This window comes from Triplophysa rosa, linkage group LG13, assembly GCF_024868665.1.
Source record: "Triplophysa rosa linkage group LG13, Trosa_1v2, whole genome shotgun sequence".
In the NCBI taxonomy this organism is placed as follows: Eukaryota; Metazoa; Chordata; class Actinopteri; order Cypriniformes; family Nemacheilidae; genus Triplophysa; species Triplophysa rosa.
In genome coordinates, this window is record NC_079902.1 from 8,285,430 (window position 1) to 8,306,047 (window position 20,618).

The following is a 20,618-nucleotide window of genomic DNA, read 5'->3' on the forward strand; positions in this document are numbered from 1 at the left end:
TGTTTTGAGCTTTATAGCCTCTTTACATCATGTATGGAAAAGAGAAGTATGAACATTCTGTTAAAGGTGCTGTGTGTAATTTTTTTGGAGGATCTATTGACAAAATTGCAATAAAATATTCATAACTATGTCTTTGGAGGTGTATAAAGACCTTACATAATGAAGCATTACGTTTTTATGACCTTAGAATGAGCTATTTCTATCTTTATACACCACGGGTCTCCTTACATGGAATTTGCCATGTTGTTTCTACAGTAGCCCTAAACGGACAAACTGCTCTACAGAACGCGTCACGTAAATATGTTATCTCCTTTTTTTAAAAAGAGAAAACGTGATGACATCTTAGAGCTGTTTCAGCCACCGTATTGCTTCAAAGGGAGAGGTGGAGTGACCCGTTGGCTGCAATTTGCAACCTTACCTGCTAGATGTCGCTAAATTTCATACGCTGGATCTTCGCTTCGCTTTGTGTGTTTCGTGTGTCATTTCCATTTTTAGGTAAACTGTTCTTTTATTCACGTCTTTATTTGTTTGAAAAAAAGAATGACTTTACACAACACAACAAAGTAAACTGAATTCAATAAAAAATTCAAGTTTCAAAGTCTGTGTGTTACAGGTCGTCTGAAGTCAGAATTAATTGTTGAAATGCGTAAAAAAGAAAAAGAACATCTCTCCAGCTCTCTAATAAGATTGTCTGAGATGCGAGGCAGATCTCACCAGTGTATGAAATTATAATACAGGGTGTTGACGTCTGGTAGAAGTCCACGTGACCACATAGCTGGTTGCCTATTTATGGCTGTAGCTAAATCATACATTTACCTATTGTCCTGAAACGTCAAGTATGAAAGTTTAAAAAACAGAATCTGAAGCTTTGCCTTAAACCACGATCTAAAAATCGAAACAGGGAAGAGCCCACATTAACCCCGCATTTTTTTAGCAGAGAGGTGTTGTCATAGCAACAAAAAAGTAAAAATATCAGGAAAAAACCACTGGATTTATCAGCTCCGAATTAAATACAGCAAGACTAAACAGGCACCGACTGACTATGCAAAAATTATCAACAATTACGAACACTAGTACTAATTAAGTCGACCAATCTAATTTAGTCTAAATTTGTCTTTTCATCCATTTGTTATTTCACTAGGCTATCATTGCACAGCCCGGCCTCTTATTCGTGTAAGCAATTAATGCTTGTCAGGATAATGATACATATAAGGGCAATGTTTCCACCCTGGTAATTATTTAGCCCACTAGCTAGCACAAGTCTGCTTCAATCTGTTCCTTTGAAGTATTCACAGAACACTGTTCAACATGTCCCCCGTCCCGACTAAACACGAGGGCCATTTCTTCCCAATCCCGGCACTCAAGAATCTAGAGGTCACCGCTTGTCCACCACAATATCACTTGGCACATTACGCCACTTCAATAATGCTTCCTCAAAACTCAAATGAGTCATCAGCAAGCGCCTCAGCCGGGGAGCACGGCCTGCGTTTGCCACTTCTTACGGCCCTTCTCCAAAAATAGCCTGAATTTTAATGTCAAGCAATGAAGACGTCGCCGACGTAGACTGGCCTAAAGATTTGCATTGCCAAACAACATGGGTGACCTTTGGTCGGGGCTACCTTGGCCACATTTAAACCACAGTGACTCGTGTTTACATCAGTGCAGAGATACGAGGGGAGGAGGTCCTTTGTTTTTAAAAGAAATACAGGAAGAACAGTTGGGACCCACACACAACTGGGGCATCTGTATTGCTCTTAATTGAGAAATCATGCATCTGTCAAACGGCGAGGCATCGCGTTGGACTAATGAGATAGTAAACGGATACGAGGCACGTAAGATACGAGCACGTGAGAGAACATTTTGTGGTGCATTGGGTGCTGGCTGTGAATGGAAATATGGGATACTCTGAATATCGGTAATGACTGGAAATCTATGAGATCAACCCTTTGGATTGTCCTGTAAGGGGAAATCCAATTTTGCCGAAACAAAGATTTTCATCTTTTCTTTGGAACTGTTAGGGATTCGAGAGCTCAGCTGTGACAAGCAACTTGACAGAGCTAGAAAGGTCATTTGTAAGCGCACACAACATAATATGAAACATTGAATATCTCTCACTACTAAAATCGTTTCAATTTAAGCAGCATATCCAAATTCAGAGATGTCATTAAACTAGTTTTTCCCAAACATGTCAACAGAACCTGCCCTGTTTTGATCGAAATTAAAGCAAAATGATAAAAATACCAAAAGGATACGGACTTGATCAGTTGTATGCATGCATCAACTATACTGCTATATATGTGGATTTAAGTCGACAAAGCACGCTTCGATTTTTCAAAATCGGTGCATGAAGAAAATGTAAAGCTCTTTGCTCGGGCCATTTAAATTGATCAAGTGAAAGGAAGCGAGTGGAAAATGAATTCAAAACAAACTCTATCACTCCCACTGAAATGATAAAGCTGCAATGAGTACGACCCATAAATCTTTAATTTCACAGCCATACATATTTCCCCGCAATTACAGCTGCCCGAACCCACGTCCTCCAAAAGAGGGCGCTGTTTCACGACTTAAACTTTTGCGCTGCCTCAATCAACAGTATGTTGCTTTACGTCAGTATTTGAGGGTTGACATTTGCGATAGAAAAAATGCGCCCGCAAATAACAAAGAGGGTCTGCACCTCATACCCTACGCCTGTCTTTACAAAGAGACGCGTGATTCTGTGAGCGCGCACGACACGTGTCATTTTTCTCCTTGAGAGGCCAAGGCTCACCTTGAACTAGATTCGCAGAAAAAGCACCAGTCATTTGGTGGAACCGCGTTCGCGGGATGTGCCCGCGTCCCCGTGTCATATGAAAATCGCCGGGCTCAAAAACACAGCGTGAGATATACGGGGTGCGCGTGCGGGTGCGCGTGCGCCAGTGCGCGTGTGTTTTGAATTCAAATGTAGCAGCGAAATGCAGAGCAGATACCGCAGCACGCCAATGAACTTCTGCGGTTTCACATCTGACCGTCATGTGTGACCAACACATCAGCTGGTGGGCGTCAAGTTGTGTGCGTCAGATCGCGTTTTAGCATAATATCCATTCGTATGCATCATAACACCAAAGGAAAACTGTAATATTTACCATGTTTACTTCGGATACCATGTCTATGCTGGCTATGTCTATATTCATCCCCACCGCCACCGGAGCTCCTGGTGGAGAGAAACGATATGATTAAAAAAAGGTAATAATGAGTGAGACTGCATGCATGTAAACGCCCGCACTTTTACCTCCAGGGTTAGACTTTTCCCAATAACACCACCTCATTCTTCTTATTATTATTACATATATAAATATATAAAACGCAACACCCCACATTCACGTGGCATTGCGCATGAAATCGTTGATTTGTTACAACCACTGAAGGTGAACACACAACTGCATGCATGACTGACATACGAACAGTTTCAGACGTGTGTCCAGCTTGAGGATCTCGTGCGAGATGTCTGCGTATACGTCAAATGCGTGCATGGAGGTTTTAAACATGCCATTTTCATTCCTGTCGTGATGCAACAAAAGTTGCACTGAAAATCTTTAAGTTAGATCGCTTCTGTGGGAAACGCACAGCTTTGATCAAATGCCCAAACAGCAATAAAATAGCGCGTATTGATTTCTCCGGTGTATTGACATGCACGCCTGGCCCGAGACTGAGATGAATGGACAAGGGTTGCATGAGTAATTGGGCATGTTCGTCCTCGTGACAAGCCAAATTCAACAATTATATGAATTTTACTCATGCATTACCTCCGAAATCTGGCCTCAGCCGAATGTCGTATCCCTTCATGAGTCTGTCCACGGTGTCTTTGACCACTGGCATATTGCTGGGGTCTCTGATACTGCAAAAATATCAAGAGGCATTCTCAAAATCCTCGTACATGCAGAAAAAACACACGAAAAACATCACGAAACGTACCCGTACCTTTGAGCGCACGCCACGGCCACGATTAACGGACACAGTAAGAAGATATGATGGGTTTTTCCGATACTCTCCATCGCAACAGTTTTGATGGGCTTTCGGATGTGATGAAGACACAGCGCACATCCAACTTACTGAAGCCAGTGCTGCCAAGGCAATGAGCTGCGCATGCGCACACGCCAGCTCCAGATCAAAGAGCAGCTCCCGGTGATGCTGGATGAGCTGTTTCCATTGCGGGGAAAATTAAAGGAACGACTGAACAAACCAAGTCGGGAAAACACGACATCAGGTGATCTTTATGCAGCATTTAGAGTCTTGCGCGAGTCTTGAAGCGACTTGACAGGTTAGTGGAGTGTCCTGAAGGTGACATCAGCGGTTGTCATAGTGATTCCGAACTTCAGATAGCTTAAAATAACAGGCATGCGTAATATAGGAGATTTAAAGCACGGTTCGTTTCATAGTAATTCACGTTTGGTTTAAATATATCAAAAACAAACCTCCGCGAAAATTTCTTTTTATTCTGTGAGGAATGACAACAATTAGGCCTAGGACTATATTACAGGAAACTGAAACTTGCTAACTTTTCGGCATTTGTGTACACGTTTCGTTTTGAAACAGGATGTTGAGGGGGTATCCAATGGTTTGCCCCTATTTAAATAGCCAATAGACTTCGTCACATTGAACCCAATTATATTCCTAGTAAAAAACGAGGAGATATGTAATACCTCAGAAAGCCACGCACTTTCTGATCCCCAAATATGTACGTGTGCCTATACAGACACGTTAGAGCTGCGGGAAATGAACCACGACTGGTTGATGACACAACAAGAGCGTTTCATTGGACTAAAAATGTGGACAATCCCCTCCGTGCAAGATGAGTCATCAATATCTAAACGACTGTAAATGTGTGATCTACTTAAAGATAATTTGTCAACTTTTAGGGTGCACTAGAAAGGCATAGATGAATAACAGCTAACAGGGCTAGAAGACAAAACAAATATTTTTCTTCGTACTGTGTTGTGAACAGCTGACCATCATACAAATAAACACTCACAAAACATCACTGCGTTTTCATACAAAATCAAATATATGTCCTGAAATTGTACACCTGCATGTTTATTCTTCAGTGCCCCGGTGGCTCTTCTAAATGGGTTTTCAATGCCATTTATGAGCATAACTTTTAGGAATTCACATTAGCAGCAGAGTCCAGAGACACACAGCACATATTTCTGTCTTTAATCTCCCTCTTGAAACAGCTGAGAACTATGTACACGGATACAAAGAGAAACATCAGAGAACATTTTACATGATCACATCTAGCCCTCACCTTCACATACCACTTCATCCCTTTATTCCAGCCACCATGCATACATGTGAATGTGCTAGGAATGATGTTAGTAAAAGTTCAGTTCTGCAGATACGCTTCTTCTCTATTTTAAACGTAAAATCTTTGTCAGTATAAAGCCCTTGCTTTTGATCTAGTGCAGTACGACCTGTGTCTCTGTAGAGGGCAGCCCACTAAAAGCATTGGTTCAATGTTGCATCACCAGTTCGAGCTGCAGATTATGTCATCAACTACTTGGCGTGCTACACATACACATAGAAGAGCAAAACCAGAGTGGAACCACCAGAGGAGGGTCTGCGATGTACCGGGGTTAGTACGACGCTGTGGCTCACGGCGGTGAATATAAAGGCAAATGGAGTGGAAAGTATATACAGGTGATAAAATGGGAAAGGAAGAAGATCAAATGCTTGTCAAATAATATCAGACAAGCTTGCTCTATGAGGGATGAAGTTGCTAGATGACGAAAGTGAGAGAGAGAGAGGTCCAAGGAGAGCACACAAAGTCCTCTGTAGCCGGGTACACGATCTCAATGCTGAATATGTCGTGAGCTTCTCAGGAGAAATTCACTCGATCTCCCTGTAGAGATAAAACACACCGAAAGACAAATACAAGATCAGCAGAGATGAAAACGGGCCATACGCGTTCGGAGCCTCTCACAGGCTTTCATCTCCTGTGATACTGACGTCAATGATTAATGTTTGATGAAAATCATTTTTTCCGTGTGAAATCAGGGTGGGAAGGTGCAAAGCGATGGCCCTACGCCTCTTTAAGTTGTACATTATTGCATTTCTTTTATTTCGAGCAGTATATTACAAACTCGTCCTCAATTGAACGCCTGCTTCACCCCTCGGGTAAACAAATAAGGCAACTTAAGGTTTTGAATTTGATAAGTGAGTCTATTTTGAGAGAATTTGTTGATTTTCTTGATTCAGTCAATTTCATGCCTTCGGCACAGAGGGAATTTTAGGATTAAATGTGACATTTGCTTCATGATCCTTCCGAACAAATCTAATGAATTAAGCATTCAGAGGAGGATCTTTTTTATAAAGAGCTGGCCCGAAGTGATAAATGTTGGATGGGGCTGTAACCTCAACAAGTGCAACAACACAGTCCCCCAGAAGGAACATCATCTCTCCTGTTTTTCCCTGCTCAAGTCCTGCGGCGGTTTTAGGTTCACGAATTATGAATTGCATTTACAGCCTCCATAAAAGTACCAGTGGAAACCTTTTTAATTATAATTATATAATAATCATAATAATATAATTTAATAGGATTTAAGCATACTACAATGTGTTAAAATAGCTGCAAAATAGGGTTCACAATATGCCAATATTGATAATAACTGTTATATTAAAAAAACAATTGTAAAAGATAATAATAATAATAATTCAACACCCGTTTAAATCTCTCTCTCTCTCTGCCTCCTACACTCACATTTTGAGCAAGGCCAAAAAATAAGAAAACACTAAATAAACAAAACTGAAGATGAATTTGACTAATAGCACTATTTATTTTTTATAATTTAGATGTATTTTATTCGCTTTTTCATTGATTTTATTTCTTTAAACAACATGATGATAATATCGTCAGTGTTAATTCTATTGTCTGTGATATTTGTGTCATGAAAATCTAATATTGTGACAGCCTTACTGCGAATACAATGTTTTGTTGAAGCGTAATCAATTTAGCCAAAACATTTAAGAGATGTACACAATAGCGGGGTTCACATCCCAACTATAACGATAAAGATCAGTGAACAATATCGCTGACAACACTTTCAGAATGATTTTTTTACAGCTGGTGAACTATAAAACACACTAGTCTCAGACAGATCTGTAATGTTTGGCTATTGATGATCGGGACGCACGTCCGAGTTAAAGACTGTACATTGATGTAACGCTTATAAGTCTGAGCAAGCTGGTAAAATATATGCTTAACATCCCGGACACGAGCGCACCTTCAGCCTTCAGAGAGAGCATCCACCCTTTGCTGTCATATATTGGAGAAAAGACGTTCGGGTATGAAAATGAAAGCATCAGCAGCAGGTCGTCTACATTCATTGTATTGAGTGGGAATACTGCAGTAAGTAAGATTAAAACAAACATAATGTTATCGTCCCCTGATGTGGACACAAATATAGTTCTAGTTACAGTTAACGTCATAGTTAAAGGGGTCATATGGCGTGAATACGTGTTTTTCTGTGTCTTTGGTGTGTTATAAGTTGCCCATGCATGTATTAGACACGTAAAATTGCAAAAATGAAAGTGTTGGAACAAAAGATGCATTCTATCTAAAAGCGAATGCTCACCCAGACCTGCCTGAAACGCCTCGTGTAACCACACCCCCACAAATCTACGTCAGTTCGTGGTATGATTTGACTAAGACCGCCCAAATGTATACGCAAGTGGGTGTACTTCTCATAAATCTCATTGTATCGTCGCTGTGTGTTTCGTTGCGAAAAGAAAGCCTCTTTGTTTGCCCTTCCAAAAGATGAGACAACTAAAAACGAATGGTTACATTTGCTTTACAATACTGTTCCAGAACAGTACAATCTGAATATTCAAGTGTGTGCAGCACATTTCACAGATGATTGCTTCATGAACCTGAGAGAGATCAAGGCCGGCTGTGCACGAAAGCTTTTGTTAAAAAGTGGGGCAATTCCAACCATTACAACTTCGCAAGGACAGTCTGGCGCTTCAGATTCGCAGCTTGCAAGTATATTTTCATTGTAAAAGACTTTGTTACGGACTAACACGAGTTGAGTTTGTCGTGTGTTAGTGATCTGCAAATGCAGACAAACGCAACATGAAAAAAGACAACATAAGTCCTAATCAGTAATTATGTTCCAACTAGAGGCAACAAATGTCATGTTTATGATGGGGTTTATTGTCTTTGTTGAGTAGCGATGTGACATGGTGTAACACTGGTTGATCACTAACGGCAAATCTCTATAATGTCGTGTATAAAAGGTAAAACAGTTAGCTATAGTTTTTAACTATTTAACATAATATATTTTTAAAAACCTTACCAATCCTTTACATCCTGCTCAAGTCGCGCTGGCACAGTTGATGTATCGGCTTGATCATCTTCATTTTCCAGATAAGATTCGGGCTCGAATTGATAAGGAAAGTACCGATGACATTTTATCACCTGTCAGTACAATTGCTTTGGAACCTGATGTTCTAAATATGGTAAGAGGCGTTACATTTCCATCACACGCTTGCAGTATTTGACCAATCACTACACACTGGTTAACTGGCCAATCATAGCACACCTCGCTTTTCAGAGCGATGAGCTTTGTAAAAAATCAGCGCGTTTCAGAGAGGCGGGGCAAAGAGGAGACACAAACATGCACGGTATGTGGAAAATACAGTGTTTTTGAACCTTAAATCGTGTATACACATTGCATTACATCTAAAACATACGAAAATATTCATTTTAGCCGTGTCATATGACCCCTTTAAGATTTTAATGTGAACGCCCCTTTAAGCTACACTTCAGTTCCATATGTGAATGAGTAACAGTGAACAAACCTGGCCTTTTCCATGGTGTCCTTGGTGAGGTAGATATACCAGTAGACAAGATTGAAGATTCCAAAGGCCAGAGGAAAAAGTACACGGGCATATGTGTCTATGGCACTGGTGCCTGCCAGCATCATGTTGGGTGGGACGGCAGAGCCCTGAAAGAAGATTGGATAGCGAGTCTTGGGTGCCTCTAACACAGAGTTTGCCGTTCTCCTACGGCTTAATCCACTGTTATCAGACGGAGGCTGTAACAAAGAAGACAAGAAAATATAACAAAGACACATTCTGCACAAATGTTAACTGTACTGTATCATTTCTGTCCTGACAGAAACACTAAACAGATTAAGATTTTACTGTCTGCCAGGCAATTTTTTTACAATTCATAGCTGATGGATGGGTGATCGATTTTCTTAGTTGTAGAACCCAGCGGGTTAAATTAGGAGGGTCTTTCTCAGACAAAATGATCACTTCGATGGGATCACCTCAGGGATGTGTCTTATCTCCATTATTATTTATTTTATATACTAATTCATGTTCCAGCACTTTTAAAAATAGATATATTATCAAGTATGCCGATGACACTGCTCTAGTGAGTCTTTTACAAGAAGGGGAGGAAGAGCATGGACCTGTGATAGATTTATTTTTAAACTGGTGTGAGAAATCAAATCGCCTCCAAAACTAAGGAGATGGTTATTGATTTTAGGGTGAAAGAACAAAACACAATTTATCCGACACTAATTAATGGGGAGCAAATACAACTAGTAACAAATTATAAATATCTAGGTATAGTCCTGGACCATAAGCTCAAGTGGGATATGTGGACTGATTTTTTAAATAAGAAGTTACAACAGATGATGTATTTCCTAAAGAAACTATTGTCTTTTAATGTCCATAGCAAAATGCTTTTGATGTTTTGTGGGGCTTTTATTGAAAGCGTTATGACATTATGTGTGAGTTGCTGGTATGGCAATGCTTCAGAGGCTCAGAACAAATCACTAAGGAAACTAGTTACGTTGTCAAGTAAATTATTGGGAATCCCGTTACCAAGTATACAGTATATATAAAGAGAGAGTACTGAATAAAGCTAACGTTATTGTGAAGGATAAGACGCACCCCTTATCCTATGCCTTTGAATTATTGCCATCTGGTCGGCGGTATGGTGTTCCCCGGTGCATGAAAAACAGGTCCAAACAATCTTACATCCCCCAAGCAATCCATCTCTTAAATTTTTTAAAGATTTTTTTTTTTTTACGTTAACGCTGATCATCTTGTCTGATGTGTTTAAAATGAGTTTTTTATTGTGTACGTATATATGCCAACTGTGACTGTAAAATGCCTGTGTGACCATGTTGCAAACTTACTTTCCCTATATATGGGGATAAATAAATAAACTGAACTGAGCTGATAAACTGGTCCATCATTAATGCGTATTTGAAAAAATAAAGGAGGGGAACTTGATTTTATATTTATGCATCCAGTCTCAGAGAACTGGAGCAGAGAATTCACAAGAGAGAATTGGAGCATGTGCATCTACAGAACAGGTGAGAGATGATAAGTGTCACGGCTCACTATTTTTAAAACACAAACCATGAGCTCACCACGTGAGAGCAGTCCTGAGAGATGCCACACGCCTGTAGAATTAGCATATCTAACTCAGCACAACAGATAAGAAGATCAGTGCACACAGAGGATGAGAGCTATAGAGAGCGGGCTTCTCGTGGTGGACACCGACATCTGAACACTCCCTTTACAAAGAACAGCCCCTCTTAACACAACAGTGCCATCTCTCAAAGGAAAGAAAATCACACATCAGATCACTTTAAAGTTCACCTAAAAATAAAAAATTCTGACATTATTTATTTACCCTTACGCTGTTTAAAACCTGTACAAAAGAAGATATTTTGAGAAATGTCTCAATGGTTTTGTTTGCATGCAATGGAAGTCAATGTTGTTTGATTATCCATGTTCTTTAAAGTATCTTAATTGGTGTTCTGTAGAATAAAATCAAACGGGTTTGGGAATAACGTGAGGATGCAAAAAATGATGAAAGAATTTTCATTTTGGGGTGGACTGTCTAATTTTTGTCTACCTTATTTTTAGAAGAAACATCTGCGACAAAGTTGATGTGTAAATGAGACACACAGTAACTGAGAACTCAATAAAACCTCCTGAGCTGTGAAAGATCCATCTCTGAGCTATGAAATTTCCCTGTGGGCATGTGAAAAGGTTAAACAATGAGCTGTTATAGTTGCTGTGGAAGGCTCATATACGCAGCTGCAGCATCACAATAACGGTTACACAGTTCACTGGTTTGTGAAGAACATGGCTCGTGCTGCGCATCTCATATAACCAGAAGCCATGTCAGCTGCATCTTTTGACCAGAGTACTCTGTTAATTACGCTCTGCCTAAGCAGGGATCGCAGAAGTTACCGTCTCCGGCTCATCATCGCTGCCCTGGGCTGTAGACTCCGGAATGGAGGCCTTGGAGACCCGGCGTTTTTCCCTGTTGGCCTCCAGTGTGGCGAAGTAATTCACAGCCGCAAACTCCACGAGAGCCGAAGCCACGAAGGCGAAGCAGACGGCGATGAACCAGTCCATGGCGGTGGCGTAGGAGACCTTAGGCAGTGAGGAGCGCGCGCTGATGCTGAGGGTGGTCATAGTGAGAACGGTGGTGATACCTGAAGGTCAGATGCGATGAGACTGTCATGATGTGTGCTGGGCTGATTTGCATTTAAAGGAAATCAAATAAAACCTTACTTTGATTCACAATGATAAACTAAAATGATAATTTGTCATTTGAGCTGTCGGGTCAAATTTTCGGGTGAAACATCAGTCATTTGAGTAATGAGTATGGAGAGTAACCTGCAATTTTATGTTTCAAACAGAGAAGGCGATATAGAGACAAAAGTTACAGATTGCAGTTTTAACAGATCAGAAGAATAAAGAGTTTTTTGTTATTGTCAGTACAGTCAGAAATACATCAAGTTCATATTTATTAACAAATCTAAAAAATGTAAAGGGACAGTTCACCTAAAAATGAAAATACTGCCATGAATTACTCACTCAGTTGTTCCAAATCTGTATAAATGTATTTGTTTGGTTGAACACAGAGAAAGATATTTGGACGAATGCTTGTAACCAAACAGTTCTTGGACCCCATTTAGCTACTACCAGTAGGAAAAATTACACTGGTAGTCAAAAGTGCCCCAGAACTTTTTGCTGTCTTACATTCTTCAAATAATCTTTTGTGTTCAACAGAACAAAAAAAATGATAAAGTAATTTTTCCTACTATGGTAGTCAATGGGGTCCAAGGACTGTTTGGTTATAAGCATTCTTCCAAATATCTTTCTCTGTTTAATAGAACAAAGAAATTTATACAGATTTGGAACAACTTGATGGTGAGTAAATAATGACAGAAATTTTATGTTTTTAATCTAAATCTAATATTATATAAAAATATAAAAACTAAAAAACTAAAAAAAGTTATTCATTACATAATTAATAAAACGTTTTGACATTTGTTAGGAGAAAATGTGTAATTTGTTATTAGCATAAAAATCCTCAAACAGAATTACAAAAATAACAGAGATTAATCGCATCCAGAACAAAAGTTTGTGTTTACATTATATATGTCTGTGTACTGTGCATATTAATCTTGTATAGCACAAAGAGTGTGAAACAATTTACACACCAATGGTTAAAATTTGAGGTTAAGCATTTTGCTATAATAAAAGGGATTTTATTAGCTTTGTTTATCAAGCAGTAATGCGTATTATCTAAAATTATACTAAAGAGCAAAATATTCACACGTCACAATGCTGTGAGAACACATGCCTGCCACCGTACGAGCAGGAACAGACTCCTTGTTGATCCAAAACGAGACTTGGGACAGAACGACCACCATAATCAGTGGGATGTACGTCTGGATGAGATGATAGCCAAGCTTCCTCTGGAGATAGAAATGGACAACCTGGACAGAATACAGACCTGCCAAGAGAAAACAGCATTGACAAGGTCATGCAAACAGAGAATCCATACACATTCTCTGATCATGTTTTCAATTTTTTTTTTCAATTTTTGGCTTTTGCATCTTAATTTGTGTACCTAATGTGAATAAAGTGATCAATCAAAGGAGACATGCAGGCTTTAGCTCACTATCTCTTTTTAATGCGTCAACTTGGGCCACAGTCTTTTCATTTGGGCTTGTGCCTGATCCACTTCCCAAAGATCTAATGGGTCCACAGCAGGTGGCCGCTTATTTGCCTGCCTATAAATTGGTATTTACCGAGCTCCTGGTCATCTACGGTCCACGATCAGACCTTAGAACCGGCTCAATGCATTGCAGCTATTTTTGAAGGCAGACAGCATGAATCAGGCCTGATCAGTTAAGCATCTTAGTTCGACTCGTAGAAGGAAAGCTGGTCTGACGTTTACTTCTTAACACACACCATTACTTAAGTCATTCAAGGAATTAATAGTATACAAGATATCTGACATGCTACATTTTATATCTTCCGATAAAAGTTAGTTATAAAAAATACCTGTGCTGAACTTGTAGATTTGACTGGACAATGTGTGTCGTACAAGATCATACTGGAGCAAGCTTGAAGACTCAGGTGGCACATCTATAGACCCCTCAAGACCCTTCCTCCATGTGTAGACAATTTCACGATTAGTATAAGCATCTACAAGCAAAAAGAATATTGATATAAACTACAGAAAACTGTTTCTCTGTGAAAGCTTGGAAGGATGGATGGATCTTACAGCTTCCAAACAGAAGAGCACATGCGTGTCCATCCATAGGAAAGTCCCTCAGCTGCATTGGACAATCTGAACTCACGGTTAGTCTAAAATATAGAATATTAAACATTTAGTAGGTTACATAAAATATATGATGTATTGAGAATAATGTGGTTATTCAGATTTTCTCTGTCTTACCTCATGGTGTAAAAGACTGTTCCATTTTGCATGATGCGGAACAGCTTGTTTGGGGAGGTCATGTTGTGTAAAAGAGACCTCTTTGAATTACGAAAGAACGTGTCAGGTGTCCAGATCTTCTCCACCATGCGGTTGTTCAAAGGAAGGATTTCAATAGGACCATCAAACGCTAACCTCTCATCAACCCACATTTGACGAAAAAACATGTCCATTGTGAACTCCTGCCAGACAGAAACCGTTTCTTTGTGTGAATTTTTTAACATTCTAAATCCAACTTACATGAATGCATAATTTAAATTTCTTTTTCTTTAAAAAAAAATTGTGTGAGAATCTCGACAACCTAATATTAGTAAACAGATATTGGCAATGTGAGGCAGGAATAAAACTTTCGCTTATTACATGCTTAGAAGGCAATCTACCCACAAGGCAGGAAACATTATAATTATGTTTTCCCAGTGATGTGAAATCCGTAAATGAATAAAACACAAGAAACCAACAGTACATCATTCTGTACCAAACAAATTTGCAAGCAACTAAGAGAGAGGCTGTGGGTGCTGTATTTTCTTACCATCTTAACGTCAGAAACTGGTCCAAAACTTGTGACAAATATGTCTGTTTTTACCTCAGTAACAGAGACTGTTAATACAAACAGGTTATGTTTTATGCATGCAAATAAAAAATCACGTTTATTTTTATAGCACCGCCACCTTTTATCAAAGTAAACGTGTTGGAAAAAACGTGTTGGACAAACATAGAATGTATAATGAATAATAACCCTAAAAATAGAGAAAATAGAGAAAAGTGTGTGGTCTTAAAGGGACAGTTCACCCAAAAATGAAAATTCGATCTTCATTTAGTCACCCCCAAGTTGTTCCAAATCTGTATACATGTATTTGTTCTGATGAACACTGAGAAAGATATTTGGAAGAATGCTTGTAACCAAACAGTTCTTGGCCACCATTGACTTGTGACCTGATTTTGTGTTAAACTGAACAAAGACATTTATAAAGCAAGTTTTTCCGTTTGTATTAAAGAAATGTAAACAGATTTGAAACAACTTGAGGGTGAGTAAGCCTAAATGTTGACATAATTTTCATTTTTGGGTGAACTGTCCCTTTAACATACTGTTTACAGCAAGGATATACAATGTGACATTATTGTTACAAAGTTAAAATTGTCGATAATACTGATATGGCTAAATGTATAGTTTGTGCTCTGTGCTTACCTCCAGAACCTGGTCGTAGTCGATTGTCATAGCCCTCAAGAAGTCGGTCTAAAATCCGTGTTATATTTTCTGAATTTATCTTTTGCTTTCCCGTTACATTTGCAACACTAAACAGAGAGAAACCGCCATCTTGATAAGTCCTCTGAGAATTTATGATTTAAATCCAACTTAAATAAGCATTCACGTAAATAAATTAAAGCATATCCCCCTTATTTGTCACTCACCTTGTTAAGCATAAAAATGTCAAAAGTAAAACCATTTTGCTGTCTGCTGTCAATAGTTAGAGATCATAATGCCAACTGAATGTGAAGTACTTTGACAATAATCAAATTAAAGGATTAGGAGAATCCACTTGCTTTTTTAGCAACAGGTTAGTTTGACATCAGACTTTCTTTTTGAAGATTGTTCAACGTTCAGTTGGTAAACAATTCATTTTATTTTATCAAATTAATTCATTTTAATTGTATATATTAATTTTTGCAGTTGTTTTTGTAAATGTTCAGCATAATTTAGTTTTCGAATACGTACGAAATCAATTTAGAAGCGTAGCTGCGCTCCTGTACGCTAGATGGCGCAGTCACACTAGCGCATTCAGTGACAGAAGAAGACACTTCACGATATTACCAGAATGTTTAGGAAAGAAATGCAGTTTCAGCACTGGAGTGACTGTAATAACAGGTGTAATTGTAACTAATTCACTTATTTTGCGATATCAAACAAGCCGCTTTTATGAGAGAGCACTCGGAGCAGCATTATGTCAGTACATTTTGATGAGAGGAGCGGTGTAGTGCCATGTAAAACAGCATGGGGCTCATGGTATCAGACTATGGAAGAGGTTTTCATCGAAGTCAATGTCCTTCCTGGTACTTCAGCCAAAGACGTCAAGTGTAACATCGGCAGCAAACAGATTGAGCTTCATGTCAAAAGCCAACAAATATTCAAGGTAACAATAAGCAGTGCAATCTAAATACCATGTTATTTGTTTAATACATATATTTGGCGTGCTTCAGGTGTTATTTGTGGTCAAATTAACATGTTACATGACTGACTTGTCATCAAGTAACTTCTTGTGAACAGTCTACGTCATCACATCCCATTAACCTGACTCAGTGGCGTTAGTGTAATTACAGTTCGTGTACCTATGGGTTTAAGACATGCTGTAGTAGTGTTAACATGCATGTTAATTGTCCCACCGAGGTACAGCATATTACTAATAGAGGCTGTCAGCAACTTCTCCGATTTAAACTGAGCTCCTTAATGCTCTGTTGTTTCACAGGGTAAGCTGTTTGGATCCACAGTCAGCGATGAAGCTATGTGGACGTTAGGTAAGCAATTCGCAGATTAATGTCAAAGTAAATGGTGCACATATCTTTACTCAGATTAACAACAAATACCTGGAAAGTCTAAATCGGTGCTCTGTCGTGCTGTTCAGAGGACAAGAAATTGATCCGGATCGTTCTGATGAAAACAAATCGAGAGGCTGGGAACTGCTGGCAGTCTCTGTTGGAGGGAGAGTATGCAGCTGACCCGTGGGTGCAGGATCAGATGCAGAGAAAACTCACACTGGAAAGGTTTCAGAGAGAGGTGCGTTCTTTACATAAATCAACATCTTTTTAAATCTATTTTGAGCTCTGAAAAACATTTTCTTCCATGCTGGTCTTTTCACACTTCAAACAGAATCCAGGGTTTGACTTCAGTGGGGCAGAGATTTCTGGGAACTTTCATGGTGGTGGACCAGATTTCTCCAATTTGCAAAAATGAAAATAGACCTCTTCATTTCATCTACTGATATATTTTCAGTCACTTCTAATGGAGTTATTTTTTGTTTGCTTGCTAAGAAGAATAAAAGCATATGACACCAGGCTGTCGATAAAGCCATAATCATCCACAAGCAGCCTTTTGATTCAAGTCTTTCCATGGCAGTTCATGCCAGGTTTTGGTTTTGTAATTGACAAAAGTTGTTTTAGAAGACTGTTGAATCAGCTCTTCAGTGTTGTGTTTCTGTGTCAATGTTATTAAAGGTGAGCAACACACTGTGGCACCATCAAACAAAGCATTGTTGTTTCAGCTGGCACAACACAAACACTGGCTCTACCAATGGCATGAGTTTACCCTACCAATATCAACAGGTGCAGTGTTCAGAAAGTCTGGTTGTAAACAAATTTGTAAATAACTTCAGGTTCTGGTCACCAAAAAAATAAAAGCAATAAAACAAGCACAGGTATTGAAGCATTTCAATATATTTTATTGAAAGGTCCAACTACATAATTTGCAGGGTGCAGCTCCCATTTTCATTAGAGCCCAAACAAAAAGGAGTTTAGCATGCGTATTTGCGCAGAAATTAAACTTTCACCAATTTTAATAATTTTGGTTAGTGTTGACCGTTTGTATCGGGTACGAACAATTGGCCAGTTACTAGAAACTTTAGTGTAACCAAAGTTAAAATAAATTTTGCCTGGTATGCCAAAAAAACATTAAATTTTCCATTAAAGGCATATTAAATGTTAAAACCTCAGACATCCCGTTTTCATCATGCCATGTTAGAATACAGAACACCATAAAAAAAAGAAACTCGTTTCATCACCTTGGGTAGGAGTGTGCATTACGACAGCTGACAACCTAGGGTGGAAGTTAAGGGTTTTGGGCCTGATCTCTTGGTTCCGTTGTTGTCTAATCACAAAACCCTTCTCCCTCCTCTTCCACACAGTGGATTGAGGACCTAGGCGGTTCTATACTTCATTGCTTTAAACAACCAGCACCTTTGGTACCGATTCAAATGAACATACTGTAGACATGCAAGCTTAAGCAGTGCAACCTCTGATCAACTTGCTGAAACTCACCCTCGACTAGCAAATCTCAACAGATTATAGATTCAGTAATGTAAAAGTCACAGCAAGTGTTACAAAGAACAAAGGCTGGAAAGGAAGAAAGTTTGTTAAAAGAAACTATGCAAGGAAATTGAAAGATTCTGATTTTTTTGAAAGACATGAAGTTGCTATGGGCACCCAACACAAACAATCTTAAAAGGCACATTCAGGAATTGTGGGTAGGTGAGCGATCTTGTAGTAACTGTGTTTCAGTTGACGGGCGGTTCTACCCGAAATCATCCATCGCAATCTTTGGGCATTTGGCTTCAAGCACTTGGTGGTGGTGGCGTATTCGACCAGGCACTTAGCAACAAGTACTCTCACACACATCAGATCTCCATCTTTAACCTAGAAACAAAACCAACAATAAATGACAATCGTTTATACTTTCAGTGCTTTCAATGACTCGGTTCATTTAAATGCTACTTTTTTAGTATTAATATGAAACAAGGACTAGAACTTTCTGTAAATCCCATTTGAGCAACTGGTTACCCAACACTCCTCCAATCTCCACCCAATATACAAACAAGGTAAATATTTTAAGCTCCCGCGGCTTGTAGAGGCCAATAAACTTGCTCAAGAACAGCAAACTCACACTCAAACTCTCCTGTAAACCATCAAGTGCTTCTTTCAGAGCGGGAACATCCTCACATTCATGCAGTTCCTGGACCTCCAAAGCCAACAGTGATAAAGCAAGCAGGGAAGGCTGTAGAGACAGATTTATAGTCAAATTGTTTAAACTATGGACATGCAGTTCAGTATAAACTGGAGTTTATGCACCGGCCTATCTTCAAAATAGTCTAAATAGCTTACCTTGATTTTAGTGAAGACAAAGGAGCAGTGGCATCCCTTCAACTGAGCCTCAAGCCTTTCAATGTTCAGATTAATCCTACTGAAAAAAAAATAAACCAGTTTAAAGCCTAAAACTCGAGGGCAAATTTAGAACTTTCTAGAACAAAACATTCTGCGAACCTTCCTGCATCCACCTGCTCTTGAATCAGAGTATGAAACAATCTGAGGAAGTGAAGTGCAGTTGGAGCTTTGACTTTCCAGTACAGTTTTTCCAGAATGATCTTCTCCATCCTCATCATGTCATGGACAGTAAAGCGGTTCTGGCTGATTCTGATGAGGTCGCTGGCCAAAGGCACATTCTTCTCTTCTTCTGAACTCTTCACCGCAATGTAGAAGCAGCAAAGGCCAACGCAAGACAGATGTTTGGGCTGAATCTGAAATTATACAACAAAATCAATTGAGATATACTTGAGTAAAACACAGAGATGATGTCAAACAAAGTATAAACTGTGTCAAGTCTTTAAAAGACTCCCAATGATGTTCACACCTTCATCACAGCCAGAAATCGATCCAGAAGATTCACAGCAAGAGAGAACGTCTCCGCACTGAAACCGAAGAAGCGAGTCAAGGAGAGAAGGTCTCGAACTTCAAAATCTCTCAACTTGACAGTCACCCTCAGACCATTGTCCTGAGCCGACTCGATGATTCGGAGTCCACTGAGCTTTGGTTGATATCGAAACTCTTTGTCCAGAAGAGCTTTGAGCTGAACTGCAAAGGGCAAAGCCCCTGTTCCTGTAACCTGGTCAATCATCTACAATAATTGAAGAAAACAGAAAATTAAGTACTGAACAATTAAAGAAAAACGTTAAAATTATAAGATGCACAATATTACATATAAACATGTAGCATTTATTATTAGACGTTTATTGGATGTTGCGTAATGCCAAACGTAAAAACGTATCCCTCCATTACTTTTAAGTTTATTGTGTTAGAATATGTAATCATGTGACTTCGAAAAAGAAGTGGTTAACGATCACTTTAAGACATTAATCAAAAATATGGTTGTAACGAAGTCTAAAAAAAAAGACTTTAACATCGACGTAAGGAAACAATTTATTTATGGTAGACAACAACTGTTACTATTACGTTGACGCTAAAACGTATCGTCAACATACTGTAAAGTTAGTAGGGGGTGCACAAAACGAGTGACCGTCTTGTACGCCTGTACATGCCCGGGCAAGCCCCAGCTCATGAGAAACGTGTAGTACACCAATACGCAGTTTACTCGATTGAAATCTTCCCCTTAAACATTTTCCTATTCATGTTTGCGTAAAGCGAGCGAGGGTCATACGCTATTGCCGTCGTGCGTCAGTGAGTCTAACGTTACGTGATAAGCGCTGGTCATGCCGGGGCATGTCCGCTGACCAATGCGACTATGCGAGAACAACGTTTTAGCCCTTTATAAACAATAAACCGTGTCAGTCGACACTTCTTTGCGTTTATAATTCGCCGTTTTACATTTTTAGCCAATTTACATTCCATTTATTTTCAGTTTAGTTTAAGACGTGAACATAACCAACGTCTGCTGACTAAAGAAACCGTACGTAGGCCTGATCAGTTCAAATCCCCCCCAAAAACCCACAAAATCACGCCGTAATGGCAGCAAAAAAAACACAGTTTTGACTTTTCACAGCTGAAATTGTTAAAATGTAGACATAACCACAGTTTAACTTACCTTGTTGCAGATTTTATATTTTAAAAAGGCAAGTCTATAAAGTGTGGGTTAACGATATAATAAAGAAGAATAAAGACATAAATAAAAAAAGTTACGTATGTAGGTTTAAAGCAACTATAACTTCTGCGCCCTGCACACCCCAACCCTTGGCGTCAGGCGGGGACGCGCACCCCTCATCCATGTTATATACTGTGAGAAACTTAATATCCCAACATAGAATCACCTTATTGGGCAGTA

General features: G+C 39.2%; 4 protein-coding genes across 8 annotated transcripts in view; 1 reads left to right on the forward strand and 3 right to left on the reverse strand.

The window, feature by feature from the left end:
* Window positions 1-4,308, reverse strand: part of gabrb2a (gamma-aminobutyric acid type A receptor subunit beta2a) — a 36,786-nt gene extending 32,478 nt beyond the window's left edge. The window contains exons 1-3 of one of the 4 annotated variants that reach the window (XM_057350009.1): window positions 3,952-4,308; window positions 3,783-3,874; window positions 3,123-3,190 (exon numbers count right to left, since the gene is read on the reverse strand). In XM_057350009.1, coding sequence (XP_057205992.1) covers window positions 3,123-3,190; window positions 3,783-3,874; window positions 3,952-4,031 — 240 coding nt within the window. In that variant the 5' untranslated portion in view covers window positions 4,032-4,308. The remainder of the gene's footprint in view (window positions 1-3,122; window positions 3,191-3,782; window positions 3,875-3,951) is intronic. The other 3 variants (XM_057350010.1, XM_057350006.1, XM_057350008.1) reach the window with 3 other exon arrangements.
* Window positions 4,309-5,054: 746 nt separating this feature from the next.
* Window positions 5,055-15,307, reverse strand: gabra6a (gamma-aminobutyric acid type A receptor subunit alpha6a). The gene is made up of 10 exons (XM_057350011.1): window positions 15,212-15,307; window positions 14,988-15,094; window positions 14,331-14,398; window positions 13,763-13,983; window positions 13,589-13,671; window positions 13,366-13,509; window positions 12,659-12,811; window positions 11,254-11,501; window positions 8,833-9,068; window positions 5,055-5,875 (listed from the first exon to the last, which is right to left on the reverse strand). Exons 1-10 carry the CDS (start codon window positions 15,244-15,246, stop codon window positions 5,863-5,865), a joined length of 1,308 nt encoding a protein of 435 aa, XP_057205994.1. The 5' UTR covers window positions 15,247-15,307; the 3' UTR covers window positions 5,055-5,862.
* Window positions 15,308-15,570: 263 nt separating this feature from the next.
* nudcd2 (NudC domain containing 2) lies at window positions 15,571-17,558 on the forward strand. Its single transcript, XM_057350017.1, has 4 exons — window positions 15,571-15,930; window positions 16,264-16,312; window positions 16,420-16,571; window positions 16,665-17,558. Exons 1-4 carry the CDS (start codon window positions 15,742-15,744, stop codon window positions 16,746-16,748), a joined length of 474 nt encoding a protein of 157 aa, XP_057206000.1. The 5' UTR covers window positions 15,571-15,741; the 3' UTR covers window positions 16,749-17,558.
* Window positions 17,212-20,536, reverse strand: ccng1 (cyclin G1). 2 transcript variants are annotated; one of them, XM_057350014.1, is made up of 6 exons: window positions 20,382-20,536; window positions 19,194-19,457; window positions 18,827-19,080; window positions 18,668-18,743; window positions 18,450-18,560; window positions 17,212-18,202 (listed from the first exon to the last, which is right to left on the reverse strand). In XM_057350014.1, the coding sequence occupies exons 2-6, from the start codon at window positions 19,455-19,457 to the stop codon at window positions 18,008-18,010; spliced, it is 900 nt and encodes a 299-aa protein (XP_057205997.1). In that variant the 5' UTR covers window positions 20,382-20,536; the 3' UTR covers window positions 17,212-18,007. The 2 variants fall into 2 exon arrangements, with proteins under 2 accessions (XP_057205997.1, XP_057205996.1); XM_057350013.1 differs by having other exon boundaries at window positions 18,668-18,746; window positions 20,382-20,535.
* Window positions 20,537-20,618: the final 82 nt, after the last annotated feature.

What these genes read in the sequence shown, in the direction of transcription:
- nudcd2 (XM_057350017.1), top strand. Translation starts at nt 15,742, where the DNA reads ATGTCAGTACATTTTGATGAGAGGAGCGGTGTAGTGCCATGTAAAACA. An exon ending in AAAGCCAACAAATATTCAAG is followed by an intron (nt 15,931 to 16,263) that starts GTAACAATAAGC and finishes GTTGTTTCACAG; the next exon opens with GGTAAGCTGTTTGGATCCAC. An exon ending in TGGAAAGGTTTCAGAGAGAG is followed by an intron (nt 16,572 to 16,664) that starts GTGCGTTCTTTA and finishes CACTTCAAACAG; the next exon opens with AATCCAGGGTTTGACTTCAG.
- gabra6a (XM_057350011.1), bottom strand. Translation starts at nt 15,246, where the DNA reads ATGGTTTTACTTTTGACATTTTTATGCTTAACAAG. An exon ending in CAGTTTCTGACGTTAAGATG is followed by an intron (nt 13,984 to 14,330) that starts GTAAGAAAATAC and finishes TCTGTCTGGCAG; the next exon opens with GAGTTCACAATGGACATGTT. An exon ending in GCGATGATGAGCCGGAGACG is followed by an intron (nt 9,069 to 11,253) that starts GTAACTTCTGCG and finishes TCTTTGTTACAG; the next exon opens with CCTCCGTCTGATAACAGTGG.
- ccng1 (XM_057350013.1), bottom strand. Translation starts at nt 19,457, where the DNA reads ATGATTGACCAGGTTACAGGAACAGGGGCTTTGCCCTTTGCAGTTCAG. An exon ending in GAGCAGGTGGATGCAGGAAG is followed by an intron (nt 18,747 to 18,826) that starts GTTCGCAGAATG and finishes TTTTTTTTTCAG; the next exon opens with TAGGATTAATCTGAACATTG. An exon ending in TTGTCTTCACTAAAATCAAG is followed by an intron (nt 18,561 to 18,667) that starts GTAAGCTATTTA and finishes CTGTCTCTACAG; the next exon opens with CCTTCCCTGCTTGCTTTATC.